We start from the raw sequence: 20,265 nt of genomic DNA, 5'->3' as shown, positions 1-20,265 counted from the left end.
GAGACGCTGGCTAATGTGGCAACTTCAGAAGTTTGTCCTCTTAATCTTGTAAACACTGGCAAATTCATTTTTCTCTCAGAGTTCTTTTTTCTTTGCTGCTGAAAAAAACATCATTCTGAGACTTTAAAGTATAGTGGATGTTGGCAAGCCACCATTAACACTAAGAAAAAAAGGATGATGGTGAAAACTTCTTCAGCTACCATTTCTTCTAATTACTAAAGGAAATAATGAACGTTCTTGTTTAGCATTACTCAGACTGTATGGATGCAAACCTCCAGGGAATGGCTCTCTTATAAGCAGACTGATGCACCAATATCCGAATTAGCAATCCAGCTAAGAGCTCCAGATCTTAGTTGTTTTCCTCCCAGCAGCTGAGTGAACTGATACTCACTAAACTAAAATTAACTCTTGGATGGTTGAAGTGTGATCCAGCAACGTACAGAAGAAGGATTCGGACGTCACTGTAGAAGCGTAATTGAACCTGTCTGAGATAAAAATGGGTGTATAACCTGTTGTCTTAGCCACCTGGACAAGGAAAAGAGAGAACGTGCTACCACCTATGCTCACCCCAGAGTCTGCCATAGTCTGCTAAATGGCTTCCTCCAACTTCTCTAGGTTTTGAGGCAGTCCTTGGGATGTGGGGGACTGGTCAGTTATGTGTCAGCCTTAGGTGCCAAGCGCATTGGATTCACAGACATGTTTGATGCCTTTTTCCCTTGTCCCTTACATCATAAAAAGTGGGAAAAACCAGCACAGATTTCCAGGGGAAACTGGAATTGTGCTGAGTCTCTGTCCTGAATGGTGTTTTCATGTAGAGCTGTTCGCCCTTCTTGAAATTTGCTCTTCCGTCTGGTATTTTTGGATGGGAAATTATGCAAGAGAAACAAGATTTATTGTCTCTGGAAGAGAAAAGATTGGAGAAAGAACCTGTCACCAGTGTTTGTGAAAATAATCAACAGTGTTAAACCCAGGATGTCTCTGTCCATCTGTGTAGGTGTTTAGACCTGTAAAACAAAACCAAACAAAAACCTGCCATGGCAATATGAAAGTTGCCCAGGTAAATAGGGTATCAATTTGCCCTTGAAATTCAGCGGGAACTCAGAACCCAGCATGGAAACTTTGAACCTGCCAACAGTGCATTTGGGTCTGGAGATGTGGGTGTGCACAGGGAATGTAAATTTATCTATGCTTTATATAAGGATTTAAAATGTGTAATTAGGAAGTTAATGAAAAATCCACCAGAAACTGAATCTTGGCAGATCCTGGAAGAGGAGAAAAATGAGGGGGAGGGGCAGGAAGATAACATAATGATAAAACAGATTAAATGAGTCTTGTGGGGCCACCTCAATTCTCCCTGGGCATAAAGGGCTTGCTGATTGCCTGCTTGTTTCTTCTGTCTCTGGAATGCAGCATCATTTTAGCTTCTTTGGGTGGGAGGAAAGGCTGAGTCCCTGAAGGTGTGCCTGTACCTCTGTAATCTGAGAATGCCAGAGACAACCCATCAGCTTTGAGACTGTTTTCCTCAGTAGCCTCTTTGAGTCTGCAGAATGCTAATGACGGGGTTTATTACAACAACAACCCCTGAAGGGGATAGACAATGTTATGTGGAGGCAGGTTGTACGGAGGCAGGACCCACATCCAAAGCCCCAGGGTTCACATGAAGGGCACTTTTCCTGACATCTCTGACACATGAGATGAGGAAAGCTTTGCATTTCTGCATTAGAGGCAGAAACCTCTGTTACAACATACTAGCGCAACTATCAAAATCAGCTAGGTCAAACAACTGTGTGCTGTTTCTGCTCAGGTACTGACAGTCAGGTGTCCATCAGTTTCTAATCAGTGCTGGGGTTTACTCATTTCTACCTTTATTGGGCAGCTACAGTAGGAAAACTTTCATCTTGTGATGTATGTTTTAAGCTAGTGGGATTTCAAGTCCTTAATACCTTTTTTTCTGGAAAGGAAGCAGTGATTTGGAATGGGACCAGGTCCAGCAGCAGAGGTGGCTGTGAATACTGCAGCTCAGACATAGCACTGTTATTTCCTTCCCTTACTGGTAACGTAACACAGGCTGCTAGCATAGTCACCTACGTGATGGTTTCCTTGCCTGATCAGTTTAGGGCTTCAACAGTGGAAAACTGCCAGTAGATGCCAGTAGAGGTGGAGCCCCAGTGGCTAAGGCTGCCTGAACATAAACTGTTTATTTTAATTCGGTTTTTACAAGATAAGTGATATGGGGTTGTAAACTTTTTCCTTATGTTAACTTTGCTATAAACTTGGCCTTATAATCTGTGGAAAACCTTTTTCTAGCTTCAATTTGTGTAGTTTTCAGGAGCTTTGACTTTGCCCAAAGGTAAAAATGGGAATCCTCGGGACCAAAAATACTCATCATACATTTAAGACACCTAGTTTTTGACAGATCCTGGGAAATAAAAGTGTCTTCTTGTCTTTCACAAGAAAAATGCCTTCATTTTGGCTCAAGCAAATTGTAACTTGATAGGGTTCTTTTCCGTGGTATTAAGCAATTTTTTAATTTTTCCCATGTTGTACAAGGCCTTTATCATCGTGTTGAGAAGGATTTCATATTTACATGATTCTATTATAAACTAATGTGAAAAATGAATCCTAGCAATTCCATATAGGTGAGTTAGCAAAGCACATAACTTTTCAAGAAATGGAAGGTAATTTTTTTGTTTCCTCCTGAGTGAATGCAGGTTTGAGGCACTTTCACCAATTCCCTCCATGTCTACTGAAAATATTTTCTTGGGCATGGAGAATGCCACTGTTCCACATGCCTGCCCACGAGATTTTCCTCTTTGGTTTGAGAGTGGTGAAGTATAATCCACTAAGATTTTATACTAAAAAAGATATTTGAAGGAAATAATGTTTTTTGAAAACAAACGCTTGTCCTGGACTCAGTGGAGTAAAACCTCACGTTTGAGGTTTATGGAGTAATATCATTAATATTTCATCTTACGGTTGGTTAATCACAGGAAGGAGTATGTTTGGAAGTCTGCAGTCTCAAAAACACTGGAGGGCATGGGAAGGCTGCTTGCAGGGGATTTGACCTACATGCATGCAGAAGTATTGCAATGCATCATCCTTATGTTCCTGTACTTAATATGAATTCAGAGAATCTATAAGCTGACTTAAAATACCCCTAGGGGTGCCCCCATCCCCTTCAATTTTTGTCTTTTCCTTCTTTTGGCAGCATTAAATTTGTGAAAGTACCATGTTCTTGGGTCCTTTAGTTTGTGTACCTGAGCTTTTCCTGACTGGGAAATACTGTTAGAAGCAAGAAGATTGTATTAGATTTAGTGTTACATGTTTTCTGGCTGAGAAACTGTTTTATTTTAGGGGGCAAATCGGGAATCCTACCTATTTTATCAATGATCCGTATTTTCCATATGTTGTTTGTATTATCTAGTATAACAGTGCAGGACTCTGATTCTGGGAGAAGTGAAGTGGTAGCTCAGCTCACCTGGGTGCACAGTGCGCATGCTTGAAAGCAATGTCTTGCTGTTGAACAGTGTGCACAGAAAGCATGCATCTAAAGATTAGTTTAATCTGTAACTTAGTTGATCACATCACCCACTTTCCTTCTTTTGCTTTGGATCATATTAAATATTTTGTCTAGCTTTTTTTCTTCCATAATTTTGCTAACTGGGTTAAAATGACTCCATGTTCTGCATCCCAACATGTACTTAAAAAGTATAACCATGTGTATGCAGGAGGCAAAGTCATGAAATTTGCCCCTGGATTTGTGAGCACCAAGTAGAGGTTTCTTCAGGGGTGCTTAACTGGGAAAATTTGCCACTGCTTGGGTTGTCAGCCCATATAGGAAGTCCTGTGCAGTATTGCACAGGATCTTTTGCAAACAAAGTTTGGTAGTAACCTGGTTACACAAATCTGAGGGCTCTGTCTGGCTTGCTATGGTGTGACTGCCTCCAATATGGCTTGCTGAGCACTGCCAGTAAGGTGACCCTCTGCCAGGGTTATCTTTCTCTGCTCACTTAGTACTATAGGGGAGCACAGCAAGGTCGTTTTGTGATATTTGTGGAAAATGGACTTGGCCTGTCACTCACAGAGCCAAAGGTTAAACTAAGTAGAGATTTAGAGATAGGGAGGAGCACCCTTTTCTTTCCACAGGTTTGTTTCTGTTTCAGCTCCTTTCGGGGAATAATAGACCATGGAGTGGGATGAAGAAAATTCCTCTGTAAGGGTTCTTGCCTGTGGGGACACTGTGTGTGGGGGTACCACATGAGTATTTTCTGTGTCTCCATTCTTAGTCATTGCGTCCTAAGAGCCATGTCTTCTAGGAACTCATTTTAGCTTCGTCAGATGCCTGATGTCAGTAAGGTACCTTTGTCCGCCTCATTGGCTGGTGAATGCTAAAGCAATCTGAACCTTTAGGAGGAGTAGGATGTCTGTTGTGTGGTTTGGCTTCCATCCAATTAAATGATACAAGACAGTACTCTGCGTTCTCTAGGTCATTGGCCACACACTGAACTTTGAGCTCTGCACTGCAGATACCTGTGGGACTGACTTGGGTCATGCATGTCCCTGCTCTCCAGGCCATCAGGAATTCTCCTTTGCTTCTGTTTGCATCCTTTGAGGGAGCAGTGGCAGTTCTGAACCCTTCTTCATTGGTTTACTGACACACAGACTGATATTGGAGGATACTTTGATTACTGAAAGAGTAAGAGAGAGTCAGACTAGTCTGCAAGTGCACGTTAGTCAAACAGCATTGTTTGAGCACATTGCCTGTTGTGGTCCCTGCATGCCATCTCCTTTCAGTGCAGATTAAAGGCTGGGGTCTTATTTACCCTCCAGTAGAGTGCATGGCTGAGCTGGTGCACACAACAGCTTCTTAGTTTCTCTTTGAGCTTGAACACAGAAGAATGGCCCCCACCCCCTGCCAGAGTAAATTGACCTCTCAGAGGCATCTCTTCACCTAGTGGTGTGAGGATAATGCAGGGCTGTGTACAGAAAGAAAAGAGCAGGCTTTCTGATGGGACAGGGCCCGGGGCTTTTCTTTTGGGGGGCATTCAAGTGTGTTAGGCTAAAATAGAAATCAGGTGAAAGAAGCCTACTCCCTGTCATGTGACTTTGGGCTAAGTCTCCCTTGCAGCATAGCTGCTTGATCTTAAACCTTGGAGAGTGAATCTTTCTCATGTTTCTTACAGCTGCTTTTGGTGTCAGGTCCCTCACACCCCACCGAGGTCTTTCTGTGACAGTTCCCAGAAAAGAGGCAAAAGTGCTGACTCTAGAGAGGCTCCTGGTGGCATCCTGTACCTCAAACATTTACCCTTCTGTCTTTTTTTGATTTTGCACCTAGCTCAGGTTGAGCCTGTACATCCTTTGGGACCCAGACCAGCTCTGTCTCTTGAAGCACACATGACCTGCCTTTCAGATAGCAAACGCTGCCGTCTCCTAATCCTTTTATGTACCTAGCCTGAGCGGCTCCTGATTGATCATGTCTCGTGAACGATCTAATATCACATGCCTGTTTGAATTTGTATGCATCTGTTCTACACATACCTATTCATTTGATCTATTCTCTTTAGCACAATATTAGCATATCATTTTTCTTTCACACACAGACATAACTCATTGCATCAGCAATAATCAGCAAAGGCTCTCTGTGAAGGCCTGTAGACGTGACTGTGATATAAAAGATATTCTTATCACTCCATCAAATTAAAAAGAAGATTAAGGCCCAGCTTCAGGGACTCACTCAAGCAGGTTGAGTGATTGAAATGGGATTCATCCATGTGCTACAGTAATTTCCTACATACTAGTCTAAATGACTGCTCTGAGCAAGGGTGACTGAAGATCAACAAGAGGTAGTGCATTTGATGGTGTGATGTGAGGAGCTATTCAGTAGCTCACTCTTGAAGCACTTAAACTGGGATGAGGAAAATTATTTTAACACTATAAATTGCCCTATAGATTGCATATCTTTATGTTTTGCCCCTTTGCTCTTGAAGGACTTGGGTTAGGAAAATTGGAGTTCAGAGCCTTGGCACTGCTTTTCACTGCTGAGGATGGGCTTAGCTCATTCAACATTGGCCATGTGAGATGGATACCTAATCTGAAATTGCTATATACACGTCACATCCTCATCAACAGAGAGGCGTTTTTCTAAAAGTCTTAAGTTGTCCTACCTCACTCTCACTTACAAGGGGTGGAAGCACCCCTTTCTCTGCTGTCTAGAGACAGGGGAGGAGGAGTGAATCCCCTCTCCCCTTCCCTTTGCGCATACCTCTCCTCTGTGCTAAAGGCAAGAGATAGCAACTAGGTCTGGCACCTTATGTACCTAATGTTGGCCTTCCAGTGGCTAATTTTACTCAATTACAGTGTTTAGTTACAGTCATTCCTGTTTCCTGCTGCTTCTGGTCTTTTTGCTGACATGAAGAAATTCTCAGTTAAATGCATCTGGGCCTGAACCATTGGCAAGCAACAGATACCAACAGTATTAGGTTAGATCCACATAATGGTCCAGCTTTACTCTTTCTGAAGGCAAAAGTTAGGCCGAGGAGCTGGGGGAAAATCCAGGTACTAGGTAAGAAAATATGGTACCCAGTGGGTCTACATTGCAGTGTTTGGCTAAAAAATTTCATTTGAGCTACATCTGTGTTCTTCAGCTCTTGGGGAAACTTCATCTTGATAAATGTGTATGCTGAAATGATACCATGCAAGCAACTGTCATGCCTTAAGCTGGTAGTTCCTGAGCCCTTTGCTGTTGTGGTATGAGAAAGTAGAATTTTGTGCTCCGATTCATTGAATCCATTTTGGAGTGAAAAATCATAACTCCCTTGGGTTTGGTTCCCTCTTAATCTCATCGCCGTTGGACTTCGCTTTCTATCTCCTTGCTTTTCCTGGCTAATAGAATCATTCTGGTGGCTTTATCGCCATGTATTTATGAAGAATAGTAGCAGAAAACAGTTTTTCTGAAGTTACTTAACCAGTTTTAGCACTGCTTATGTCTGCTGAGGCAAGGGAGGATTCTAATAGGTCATTTGCTCGAGCCTAATTTTAATTATGTAGGCTGTTAAATGAACAAATGTTTTCAAGAAAGCTAGATCTATGAGGGACTGTGCAAGGCCTCTGCTGTCCACCTGCTTCTCAGCAGCCTTGTCTGATGAGGTGCTAGGAGCGTTGTGGAAGTCAGTCAGTCAGCGTGCAGAACATACAGTCCTTCAGGAGTAACTCCTTCACCCTTTGAGTAGTCATTTATTCACCATGATGCCAAATGATGGGATGACCAGCCACCACATCTGTCTGAAAATGACTTGGAGATATAAATCACAGAATTAGCGTAGACCTAGCTAAGTCCTTCCGAAACTTTTGTCAACATGACTGAAATGGATTTTCTGTCCCTGGTGGCATATACTGAAGGGATGAAAGGGGTTGATCTAAGTCACTGGCTTTCAGAACTATTTTCTGTTCTCTGCAGTTGGATGATTCTTAATCATTTAAAAATTGTTAATGATGTTGACCAACATCTCAGATAATGCCTTTATGATGCCAGAGGCTTTTAAAATTATGTACGTGCTGCAGACAGATTCTGACCTCGTTTGCACCACACCAGTTGTAGACCCGGTGCTGCTCCTGAACAGATGTCTCTCAACTTCATCTCTTGGTGCCCCAAGAAATCTACAACAGCCTGTGGGACCAGAGTAATTTCAATCACATCGGCATTTTAGAAATGCAGAATGTGGCAACTGAAGTGACCTTGGAAAAGTTCAGCAATCATTTGTTAGAGATCCTGTGTTTCTGGTGCGTGTTGGTGAGGAGTGATAAAGCACTGCCCGCCCTGAGTGTGGCGTGCCTCCTGTGATGAGGAAGAACTTTGTTGTTCCTCTTTCTCTTTCCCTGTGCTCATTGAGTTCTGATGTCATTTTTCTCTTAACTGCAGGTCACTTCATGGGCAACAACACAGTGATTGATGTTTTGAGGAGAGAAGGGTACGAGGTAGAACACACTCCAGCTGGACAAGCCATCAACAAGTAATGCACGCTTTCATCTAGCTGACCAGCCACTGGGAGGGTGGGTTTGTAAACAATGATGAAGAGTTAGTGGCAGCTGGAACTATAACAGTGAGCTGGGCTCCCTCTCTCCTCCCCAGCAGTTTACTTTTCTCTTCCATGAGCCAGTTTGGAAAGAGGATTTTATTTGGGTTTTTGTTGTTTGGGTTGGGGGATTTTTTTGTTGTTGGTTGGTTTTTGGTTTTGTGGCTTTTCTGGGGATTTTTTAATAAAAATATTTCCCCCCGTGTAAACTCTTGAACTAACAGACATAGAGTATTCATGCTTCATTCATCGGATCTGGATGCTGTCTCATACCACATCGGCTTCTAGGCTTCTCCTTCCTCCCTTTTAAGTGATTGACTGCCCTGCCTTTTAACACTCTCTGTCTCTTACCCTGCTATTTTTGATTCTTGATTCTTTCCGATTACTCTCTCTCAGACTGGAATCTGACTGCCCAGAGTCCACTCAGTCTTTTTGCAAGCTGTCCCCATGACTGCTTGCTTGCTTCTGCATTTTTAAGCCAAGGTACTTGGTGTTCTGGTTGATCTTGCAGCTGTCCTTTGGGATATACCCTTACTGCCTCTTTTTCTCTCTCACTGGGTGCCTTTATCCATCTCCATGGTTTCAGTAACTACAGAATGCCAAATAACCTCCTCCTCCACACTCTGCCGAGAATTACATGTGCTCTTGACTCACCTCTTCCTGGACTTCTTGACACCAGTTTAGGGTCTGCAATCCTTGTCTCCCCGTTCTTCAGACTCTTGCCAAACATGTGCTCTTGTGTCTGTCAGATATCTCCACTCTTCCTTTTAGACACTGCTAAAAGACCACAGTGGAAAAAGGTTTGATCACAGTGACGGTACTGTTTCCCTTTTATCCTCTATGCCAGGCATGCTGTCCCTCACTGCTTACATCTCTGTTCTTTCTCCCCCCCATTTCTGATAGGAAGCTGTCAAGCAGGACAACCACCTTTTCTGCAAGGGGTACAATGCAGAGTCTTGGTCTGTGCTAGGGGCTCCACAGGTGGAGTGCAAAATAATAATAGATGTTTTTCTCATACTCTGGTTGCTTCACCTTTCTCTTAGCACTGCTTTTGCTGCCTTTTTCAGACCATGAGATTCAAACTCTGGCAGTCATGGTTTTGTTATGATTCTTGACATGGATGTACATCATTAACTCTACATGCACTGAAGCCAACTGAGCCAAGACTCATCCCTATGAGTACGTGAATGCAATCGCTGTTGCCACCAATAGGCTGATAGTCTGACATGGAGAATCCCACTGTGCTTAAGGCCAAGACATAATGATCCTGTAAGATTTAAGTCATGCTAGACAATCCAGTGTATCAGTGTTTACAGGGATAATCAACCTGCCTTGATATTTTTGTGGAGTTCACCCCCCTACCTCCCCGAACATTCTTAGCTTAGGTATTCCTAAAACCAGACATAGCAGCTTCTTAAAGGTTAAAGAAAGAGAGGTTAATATGTAGTTGAGAATAAACAAAACTTGATACCACCCTGTAAAGATGTAGCTGTAAGGAAATCAAGGACAGACAACTGTGCAAAGGAGGGCTAGATCTTCACCCATCAGGAAGGTAGGTATCAATGATACTCAGGGTAGCTGGGCACACAGTTCTGTGCTCACATCATGGGAGCTCATTGTCCAACCAGTGACTCTTACGCCTTTGAAAGCCCTAAGTTTGGCATTGGTTGCATTTCAGACCTTTCATTAGGACTGCTGGACAGAACATCTTTCCTGGAGTCTTGATTTTAAAGCTAAGTTGAAGAAGCTAAAGAAGATGGCACTCTAGCGTTTTCTTAGAGAAAAGGTGTTAACATTTCTGGATGACTTGGAAACAGATTTAAAAATATGAAATGAGTTTTAAGAAAAATGTGAGTTCTGAAGGAGAAGAACATTTGAGGTGAGGGAAAGATCTGTGGCATGAGTATGTGAGAGTCCTGGGGGCTGGATGGAGGGTTTCACTTGATTGCTATCCTGGGCTTGTCCTGAAAGCAAATACTAGGGCATTCTGTCTCAATAAACCCAGTCCAGCCCACGTAAATGTGGAACCGTATCCAGCTACTGTCCTAGACAGCAGTGCTGCACACAGTCCAGTCAGTACCTGTTAGCTTCTAGCCAGGAGGCAAGAGGACTACTTCTTGGTGTCACCAAAGCAAGGAAGGCAAAAGCGTTCTCCAACCACGCAGTAGCACAAAGGACAACTTATAAATAGTGCCACAAGTTCAGTCAAGCTCCTACTGTCTTGTTTGGGGATTTAACTGTTGTTCCTGATTTTAGAATGCATATGTATATTGTAAAATATTCATCACATAATCACAGCTGTAATTAAGGTGCTTCCTGACTCCTCCCTTAGCTGCTGTGCTGTGAGAGGGAACTGGCCTTGGGGAAGAAGGACGTGCTTTTGCATTTGTGGTGCCCTTTCTTGTGGTTGATAGTCAGTCCCTGGAAGAATTACCTGCAGGAAGTGTTGCAAAGGAGGTTGTGTATATGAGTGTCTGTTCTGAGCCTGCAGGTATAAAAATAAATGGCTGGCCGTACAGGATGGAGGTCATCCTGGCTGTGTCTGTAGCAATGCTGAGCTCCATCTCTCCAGTGAGAGCTGTTGATCTAGGACTGGCTCCTTCAGCTAGTGTGGCTTAGTCGTCTTGTCCCTGCCCTTTCTCCCTGCCCCCCAAGTTAATTGGATCTGGGCAGAAATTGCTGAATAATCTGGTCTGTGTTGTGTAGTACGTCAGACTAGAGGAGTGTGGTTTGACCTCCTCTGAGAGTGATTCCTTTTTAATCTCTTTCTAGATATACAATGTTATTCCCAAGAGCCAAACTGCATTCTTTCCTGAGTTACAGATTACCTCTTTTCCAAAGCTTTTTTCATTAAAGAGAACTATTTTGATCAGAATATTGACTTAAGGAAGAGGGGGCAGGAATACAAGGCAGAGAAATAAGCAGTCAACCAATACGTCAGGGAGAAACGCCTGTTTTATATCTGTTTTGATCACATCTCTACCAGGATTCTGCCTCAAAGCCTTTTCAAATATTATGTTCCCTCCTTCTTCCAGCAGAAAACACCCCAAAACCTTGTTAGCCTTTTCATCATCATCAGTGCCACACAGCCCTTATATCATGTCCCAAGAGCTCCCACTGCCGTTGCACCCCCGGAAGGAGGAGGAGGAAGAACTCCTGCCACACCTGCTGCTCCCTGACAGCATTGACATCCTGGAGAAGGTAGACAGGAAGTACAAAAAGAAGAAGAAGCAGCAGCAGAAGAAGCAAAGACTGCGACAGTTTAATGACCTCTGGGTTCGCCTTGAAGAAAGGTAGCTAATGGCTGGGGCGGGAGGAGGGTTTGTCATGCAAACTGGACTTTAATTTAGGCTGATTAATCCAGTATGCCAAACTTCTGCAGGGTCTAGGCACATGCTGAGAGTAGGATCTGACCTTCTCCCTCACTGTAATTCTTCATGAAACATTTACTCAAGGCAGTTTGTGCTTTTAGTGACAAAATAGCTTCTTCTATGTGGTTAGGTTTGTGGAAAATTAGGCATAATACAAGTGGAAGCCTTGTCTAGACCATTTTGCATTTGGGCTTGAGGGACTGTGAGCACATGGTAGTCCTCTTTATCACAGAAGACTGGGTCCACTGGTAGATGGTACAGGTCAAAGCCTTGGACCTTTATCCAAGAGCTGCTGCATATTTGGAAACTGTCGTATCTGGCATATGTGCTCGTTGCATTGGGACAATATTTATGCAGCATTTCCAGTCTCTGTATTCTTCGCAGTCTTAAAAAGCCTGTGAGCCCCATGGCATTACTGAACATCTGGAAGAGATGACAATCTCTTGTTAATATAGTTAATGGAGTTAATGGAGTTAATATAGAAAATGGAGTGTGTTGTGGGGCGAAGGTTCACGGATACTCCCTAAGTTTTCATCCAGCAGAGCTTACTCACCTACAAGAACTACAGCAGCCTGCAAAAAAAAACCCAGCTTCTCCCTCACTAGCTATATTTAGGCCTGTGGCTGAATGTATACCTTAATATTTCCCTTCCGTCAGCTAACACACAGACCTGAATCTGCCCTCTTCTGTTATTTGTGTCTCTGTTCGTATCTCTGCCATACTTGAGTGGAAAGCATTTTATTTTTGTGGTGCTGTAATAACCAGACAGGTCAGGATGATGGAGAAAAACCTGCAGTTCTTGAAGCAAAGCCTCTACATTCTTTTCTTTCCTCTGAAGAATATTTTTTCCTTCTTCTCAAGATAGTGAGTATATCAGGGTTCTCTATGCATCTCCTATCACGTCCTTGGGTGCCAGCTGTACCACTGTCTTCAGCTTTGCTCAGGGTGTCTGCAAGCGGGTGCAGCAGCTATTGTTCTGTTCCAGGCATTCAGCCTCTGCTAGACTTTTTAGACCAGACTCCCTTTTTCTCTCTGAGTAGTTTTGTGCCCTCTCTCTGTTCCTTCTTCCAACCTAAGTGTGAGTAGTTTGGAGAGAAAGGGAGAGAAATGCACATGGAGGTTTGCATGCCCACTGACATGACACCTATACACAGTCCAAAATTCACTAGTAAAACAAATCCGTGTATTGATCACATTTGATTTTGTCTTTTAGTGTATCATTTACTTTCTATTAGCATAGTTGATACCAGCTGTTTGTGAATGGAGCTTCTGTTGACAGTCTGTTTAGTTGAAATGCTAAGGAACGTTTTGGAATCCTTATGATCTCAAGCTCCCACCCTGCCTGCACGCTGACATGCTCAGTTTTTCACATGCAGTAGTTCCCATGAAGTTCAGGGAAGTCACTGGGTGTCCTGGTGTGAGAAACGCATGCACTTGCAGCATCAATGCCTTCAGAAAAGGGAAGATGGGAGGATGTGCTACTGTGACTAAATTGGAGGTACATTAGGGCTACATACTGGATTGCAAGTACTGCAAGACAATAGTGAGGTAAAAGCAAAGCTAATGATCACAGTTTAGGAAACTACTGCATAAATATGGAAGCAGCAAATGCCTCCTTTCCTTTTCTTCTTCTGTAATGTTTCCTTTCTTCCCCTACTAATTAAGTTATCCTTTGAGCTAGAAACTCACCCAGATACTAGGTGACAAATTCTTTTTAGCGATGGGTCCTTATTAGCAGAAAGCTTGAATGTCTGGAGATGGAGCTGTTGCATGACAGTACTGGGAAAGACGAGTGATGCCTATTGCTGCCTGGGAGACTGCTGTGCCCTTGGTGCAGAGGGAAAGCCGCGAGTGTCAGAGTGGCAGCTGCCATTCACCCACAGCCCGTACTCCGTGTTTCGTCTTTGTAAAGCAGGGGGCATCACCGCCTCTGCCCCGGCGCACGCGTGGGCGAGCGCTCCGTGCCTCTGCGGGCTGCCAGGGCAGGCGTAGCCTGAGCTGACAGCCCCACCTGGCGGCACAGCCGCGATGTGTCCCCGCGGAAATTCAGCCCCTCTGGGCTCAAGCTCACCCCTGTGCAGGGCACGCCTCACTGGGAGTCTCGGCCCTGGCCCTTGCATTCCCCGGGGTGCCCAGGCACAAGTAAAGCTGTCAGGTTTCTTAGGCCTGGGCCATTCACAGCTTTCCTCCCGTGAGCCTGGAAATGTGGAAGGCGCAGCTCCAGTGATTATTTTAATAGAGTCTTGTAGTGAGCTTGGCAGAACTGGTTTGGTTCTTGCTCCTGTATGCATCAGCTGTCAGATGTATTTCTTCGATGTAGGGCCATCTGACTTCTCTCCAGTTGCAGTTCAAACCTTCTGTGGGAGCTTTTGAGTATGGAAGGTTAAGTGTCTTTAAAAGGGATACTAATTGCCTTCAGTTTCCCAAAGCGTTTTTGCTTAATGCAGCTGGCCAAAATAAGGCCAGAGTCACACACAGCAGCTGGGGGCTGGGTGCAGGAGCAATTAGTCTGCTTTTGTATCTGGCAGGTAGACTTGCTTTTAATTTTGTCCCGTTTGTCTTCTGGTTCCACACAGCACCATGAGGCCCTGGAGTGTATGTCAGCCTTACAGCTGTGGGGTCAAGCATGGCTTTCAATCCACTACACCTGTGTAGTATCTGACCTTTCTGACTCTCAACCTGCAGTGGTGTGGGAGCTCCCTGAAATCAAGACAATTGGTGTTAGCAGCCTAGAGCATACAAATTTCTTTCCTCCATCACATGTTGCCGTAATGGGAGTTCAGAATCATGTAGGCTCCGACTCAGTTCTTGTCCATCACCAGCTGAGTCCTCGCTACCACTTGGGAGATGCTCTGGGATGTGGTGATCTTTTCTCAGTGACTCTAGGATGCATTTCTGGAAGTGGCTCTTCCTCTTCTTAACGCATGTCATGTAAACCCTTTGTAATTCCTGACCTGTGGAAGGGAAGATGCAGTATAGGAACAAGTTTGGTCCATGCTAAGATGCACGTACAGAAAGAAGCATGGCAGAGGAAGACGGATTCAGCTGAAAACAGGTGCCTCACTCCTTGCTGTGCTCAGCAAGTGTTGCTACAGTGACACTCCTCTGCAACAAACCTTGTTTTGTTCTTCTTACGTATTTTCTGCTTAGCTGAAAGGTGCTAAGAATATGGTTGTCTTACCCACTTGGCTGGGTAGACCTGAGTACAGGGCAGGTGTTTCGGTGCTGTCTCCACCCTCCTCAGTCTCTTCCCTGTTACCCCTAAAGGCTGCTTTGCAGTTCTGCTGGGCAGTGCCCATGTCCATGTGGGCTGGCGTGGGAGCTGCCCACACCTGTAAGGAAGGCACAAGGCAGTGCTCTGCCATTAGAAGACACAGTACAAATTGGTGAGCTTTCAACCAGTATGAGAGACCATTCCCAGAAGCCCAGAAGACTGAGAGTGAGGCACAGAGGCTGACAACCTCCTGCTCTGTAGGTATCAGGCAGTTCTGGGCTGGGTCTGGACTGATGTTCTTCTCTTGCCTTGCAGTGCTACTGACCCTCCTCCCCGGATCCGCATCATTAACGGCTACATCACGGTCGAACCCCAGCCCCGGGGCCACAGACGGTCTAGTCATGCTCACACAGACACCGGCAGCGCTCACCAGCTTTCCCATTCTCTCTTCCTCCTGCTACTGACTTTGACTTTGCAGACAACGAGGCTGCATTGAAACACAGGGGAGCCAAGGTGCAGGGCTCTTGCCTTAAAAAGCAAGAAAGAAACTTACGTGAAAAAACATAAACAGAAGACTCTGAGCGGCACACCTGTTCTTTGGGGTGTTCTTAAATTGCCTCTTTTTCCTGAATCTGGATCATTAACACTATTAACTGGTTTGACCTGCCCAATACAGGAGAAGATATTTTAATGAAAGTGTTATTTATCCTTCTCTTGCAGAAGAATGATTTCATGTTATCCCATAATGATTTGGGGAGATTATAATATTGCTATAACATAGCTGTTGTTTAGCTTTATGAGCCCAACTAAATTACATTTTTTTCACCTTCAGTGCCTTGTAAGAAGATTTACACACCACTAACTTGTTTATTACAACGGAATATTTTGGTCATATGAGCACAGCTGGGAAAGAGAGGTGGGTATTTTATGTCTCTACTGGTGATGCTTTTAATTCTTGCTTGTTAGGGCTCCAGATTACGTATAAAGGTTCATGACAACACCTTCTACAATAGAATAAAGCTGTAAAAACTTGTGAACAGAATGTTTCTGATGTCTGTTTGGTGCTATTGTAAGGTGAGTACATCTGAACCTCCAACAGCCAGACAAGTCTCGTAAGCACAAATTAATGTACATTTAAGGGAAAAAAAAATTGCCTGGGGAGCTTCACAATCATAGTGTTGGATGTTTCTGAAATAAGAAGTAAGAGGTAAATCATGAATATATTGTTATTTTATAGGTGGATTCACTTCCAGGGAGGAAGGGCTTTCTTTTCCTTTTCTGCACAGTTAAACTTCATTCTAGGAAATCCTTGCATGTTTTCTACCAATTTCAATGGAAACTCTTAGACTTTCCAAATTGTTTGAAGTCTTTCGCTGTCTACTTAAAACGGACATGCTGTTGACTGTTGGATGTAGGAGTCTTGAAGTGGTGATGTATGGTTTTCTGTGTTTGTACAGGACATCCTCTTGTGATCACACTGACTCATTGTGTGAGCAACATATTCCTCCCTCCTCTTAGGAGGGTTTCACTGCCTGGGAAGGTCTCACAAGATTCATCCATGGGAGGGCTTGGACCCAATGTGCTGAGCCTGGTACCCTGGAAACACAGCAGACACCCATGCTGTCTCACCCCGAAAGACAACAAATCCTCAGGTTTCCCTTCCTATGCATGTACGCGTGCTTCACCACTTTTTTCATTGCCAACAGAAAATACCTCTTTTTTTGATCCTCATCCTTCTACTGCACATTGGAAGAGGAGAGGAGCAAACAGTTCCAGCTTTCCTAACAGGCTTTTCATGTCGTGATCTCAAATTTTAGTCCTCCTTCAGAAGGACTAAACCTGAATAAAGCCTTAGTTTGCTGAGGAAAACAGAAAAAGGAGAGACTAAATATTGCAGTTTGCAGCAGGACTGTGGGGAATTAAATGTATCTGAGCTGGGGTAGAAGATGGTACCATCTCATTGTATATTCTTTCTCACGGGGAATTCTAAAAGACCTCAGGGTCCCAGATGCATTCTGGCTTCCTTGGCTTCACACAGCAGCCAGGTTGGTGATGTGCTCTGCCCTGTCTCCCTATGTGGTTGATCTTTCACTAGTGTAAACTGCTGACCTGGTGGGTCCAGAACTATTTTCCTTGGCCTGAATGTGACCTCAGGGGAGCAGATCAGATGGGGGATAGCTTAATTACAAAGAGACACTGCAGGCCTGACAAACTGAGCACATACTTGTGTGTCTACCAGTGCAGCTGAGGAGACGTGTTCTGCCACTTGCTAGCCTATGTGTTGGTATTGCTTGTCCTCCCCCTGTCCTCTGTCCCTCAGAAAAGCATGATGAGGTGTGGCACAGGTCCAAAAGGCACTGGAAGCACTGGGAGAAGGGACTGAGCCAGAGCTTCCATTTCTTTTCTCCATTACAAGACAAAGGCTGCTGTATAAAATAGCCCCAGGGCTGACTTTCTGTTTTGTTCCCTCCTCCATGGTTGCTCCTGAGCTTTGCCTCTGTGAGGGGTGTTGAGTCAGTGGAGCAGCCACCAGCATTTTTCTTAGGTTGGCAATGAGGGAAGAGTAATTACAAAACACTCAGGAATAACTCAGAACACTCAGAGACCTGAAGTAGCACTATGGATGATTCAGTTCTGGTGGTTTAACTCATTTTGTAGCCTGTTTCCAAGTGCGTGTCTGTGTCAGGGAAATAGAGATGTCTTGAAACTGTGGATTGTGTGGTATTTTTGAGAGTCTCATGGCTTGATACCTGTGAACTAATCTAGTGGTTCCTACCCCTCACTTTTTCTTCCAGACCAGTCATTGCTGACTGGCCATGGGACACCAAAGTCTTGAAATTCTGACTGATAGCCTTACTCCAGCTGTGCATCCTAGTCAGCTGTTTACAGTGACCATTGGGGAGTGCTAGGTTTGGGTCCTGTTGTTTCTCCCTAGTTTCAGAACAAGAAAAGTCTTAACAGAATTGGAACAGCCCAAGGAGCCATCCTAATGGCCAAAGTCTGCTCAGAGCTTTCTCTGGGCACAGAGCATCAGGAAGGCAAGCATTCACATCATGTGCCTGGAAGACTTCGATCACTGTCCCTGTATGTGTCCCTCCCAAGCAGCTGACGTAGCTTTTGTTGCTTTGCAATTGAGATTCAGTCAGGCTTGTGATGAGTAGCAGACTTGATTCAGAAATCACTGTGAAAGTGCAGGTACTTCTTTCTTCAGTGCAGGGGCTGAAATCTCCTGTTGTCTCCTGAGCTAGGTGCCTCCACATCATCTAAGTGCTATAACAAAGCATTCTTTGTTATATCTGAACATCCTTTTCCGTTCTCTTTCCTTTGTATTTGCTAACTAGCCTGTGCACTTTGTTGTTCCTCTCCTTGCTTAAATTGTTTTAATAAATCGTCTCTCCAATGTTGTCTGTGAACAAATCTGTTTTGAGATGATTGGGACTCTTGCCATGGGTTCCTTGTGGTCAAGATTACTCTGTCAGGAAGCTGACATTTGTGATGTTATTAGCAGAAATTAAAAACCTACCCACTTCAAAATATACTGGTTTGATAATATAATCCCCCACACACTGTGGATTATATTGTGATGTTGGAGAATATAGGGTATAACCATCACTGATATTCAGCAGCATATTGTGAACTCTTGTGAATATTTGTTGCTTGACTACGCTTGGCTAGTGGACTACTGTGTTATGACATATATGCCTTTGAATTATTACAAAACTTCACATTTATGTATATAGCTAGGAAAAAAAAGCAGACAAACATCTCCTTGGGAAACAGGGTTTGCTTCTGATTCCTGAGATAGTCAGCACTTGCACTTTATTTTTACTTGCTGATGAAATGGACCAGGTGTTAAGACACCATTTATTTTGAACTTCGTTGACCTTCCAACAGCTACCTCCTGCAATTTCACAGCTTCTCCTTTCTGCTGCCGGTTGCTTTTAACATGTTGACGCTTTATTTTCTGATATGATATTTGGTTAGCAACTGGGATTTCTTGCAAAGCGTTGCAGGAAGCATGACTTCACTCAACATGCTTTCATACGCAGTAATGTGCCCTTATCTGACACAGCTTTTCTGTGAACTGTGAATGCCCATTAGCAAGCTGGCAATCCAGTGCTGGCTTACTTTCAAGCCCTTTCAGATTAGGATGTGAAAAATAAAACTACTGAAAGAAAAAAAATAAAATATAGGATCTAAAAACATACGTATCCCTCCTAAGCCATAATTACAACAATGTGAGAGGGGATGCATAAACTGTGCAGATAGATAGCCTCAGTCTAACTTCTGACATGCTTTAAGGACCTTGCATGATGTCCTGGTTCAGTCTCAGCTGGCAACTAAACAGGCCGCTCTCTCGCCCCGCCACAGCCGTGGAGGGGAATCAGACTAAAAAGGCAAACCCCATGGGCTGACGCAAAGGCAGTTTAACAAAACAGCAAAGGAAAACACCAATAATAACACTGACAGAGGAATATACAAACACAGTTACAGAACCACCGCTCACCCACCGGACCTGGGATGCCCCAGCCCGCTCCCGGCAGCGACTTCCTGCCCCCTTCCCCAGCAGCCTCCTGCCTGGGCATGGCTCCATGGGGTGGAATACCTGTGTCCCTGCAGAGCCTGGGGAGAATTACCCTATCCCCGCCGGAACCAGGACACATGGTTTTGTTATTTTAAAGACGTGATAGCATAAAAGAATACAGAGTAATGCAAAAAAAGCCTTGCTCAGTGATTTACATTTCTTTCTTTTCACTTCGAAACTTTGGAAATAGGTTTGGTTTTTTTTTGTTTTTAACCATTCATACAGCAACATTACACTGTTAGATTAGAGGGAAAAAGTGGAGGAGTGAAAGAAGGCTGGTAAATAAATAGAAATGAAGAAGTCTGAGCATTTTGTTACTTTTTTCTCTCTGCTCTTTTTGTACTACCTGCAACGAGGCTTAAGAGGAGAACTTCAACTTGGGAAAATGGAGCCAAGCTCTGAAAGAGCAAAGCCCTCTTTTCAAACAGCACGGTACTCTTGTGGCTGGTCTGTTCTATTTCTGGTAGAGTTGAAGCTGCAATGACTCCTTAAGTAAGATAACAAGCTGGTATAGTTCAGTGGGTTGTTACGGCCCCTTTTGATCAGCTATTTAAAACAGTGTGATAGTCAGTGTGTAGAAATAAGGCTGAAATCTCTTGCTTAGATAACCGAGGAATGTGCTTTAGAAGATGTATTTCTCCAGTGGCTTGCTGTCTAGAAAATGTGGACAAAACGTGTCATTTAACCTTTACCACTAAATATAAAATCTAAGCCATGAAAAATAATAAGAGAAAAGGGGATCTTTTTACATCTGTCTTGTAACTGATTACCATTTTTTACCCTTCTCCTCTGCTTCATCCAGACTGCTATCCTGTAACCACCAATGAACGCACATGAGGTTTATTCAGGTCAGGCCTCATGCTGAAATTAATTTACCTTTCAAGATCACAGTCCTGTTATGGTGCAGGTTTGTCCTTATTGAGAAGACTGTATGGGTCAGTAAAGGCTGGAAGAAAATCTCTGTGACAATATATTAACACTCCTGCCTGCGAGCAGGCCACAGCTAGAATGAGTGTGTTAAGC

At 43.9% G+C, this 20,265-nt stretch overlaps 1 protein-coding gene across 4 annotated transcripts in view; it reads left to right on the top strand.

Annotated features, from left to right (window-relative positions):
- The window catches only part of TRABD2A (TraB domain containing 2A), an 80,305-nt gene extending 62,242 nt beyond the window's left edge, over positions 1-18,063 (top strand). For 2 of the 4 annotated variants that reach the window (XM_074569421.1, XM_074569419.1), the window contains 3 exons: positions 7,919-8,009; positions 11,108-11,365; positions 14,973-15,833. In XM_074569421.1, coding sequence (XP_074425522.1) covers positions 7,919-8,009; positions 11,108-11,365; positions 14,973-15,153 — 530 coding nt within the window. In that variant the 3' untranslated portion in view covers positions 15,154-15,833. Of the gene's footprint in view, positions 1-7,918; positions 8,010-11,107; positions 11,366-14,972; positions 15,834-16,114 lie in introns of those variants that run through there. The other 2 variants (XR_012584864.1, XM_074569420.1) reach the window with 2 other exon arrangements.
- Positions 18,064-20,265: the final 2,202 nt, after the last annotated feature.

The sequence above is a fragment of the Larus michahellis genome, chromosome Z (assembly GCF_964199755.1).
Source record: "Larus michahellis chromosome Z, bLarMic1.1, whole genome shotgun sequence".
Taxonomy (NCBI): Eukaryota; Metazoa; Chordata; class Aves; order Charadriiformes; family Laridae; genus Larus; species Larus michahellis.
This window is presented reverse-complemented; position numbering and strand designations above follow the sequence as displayed.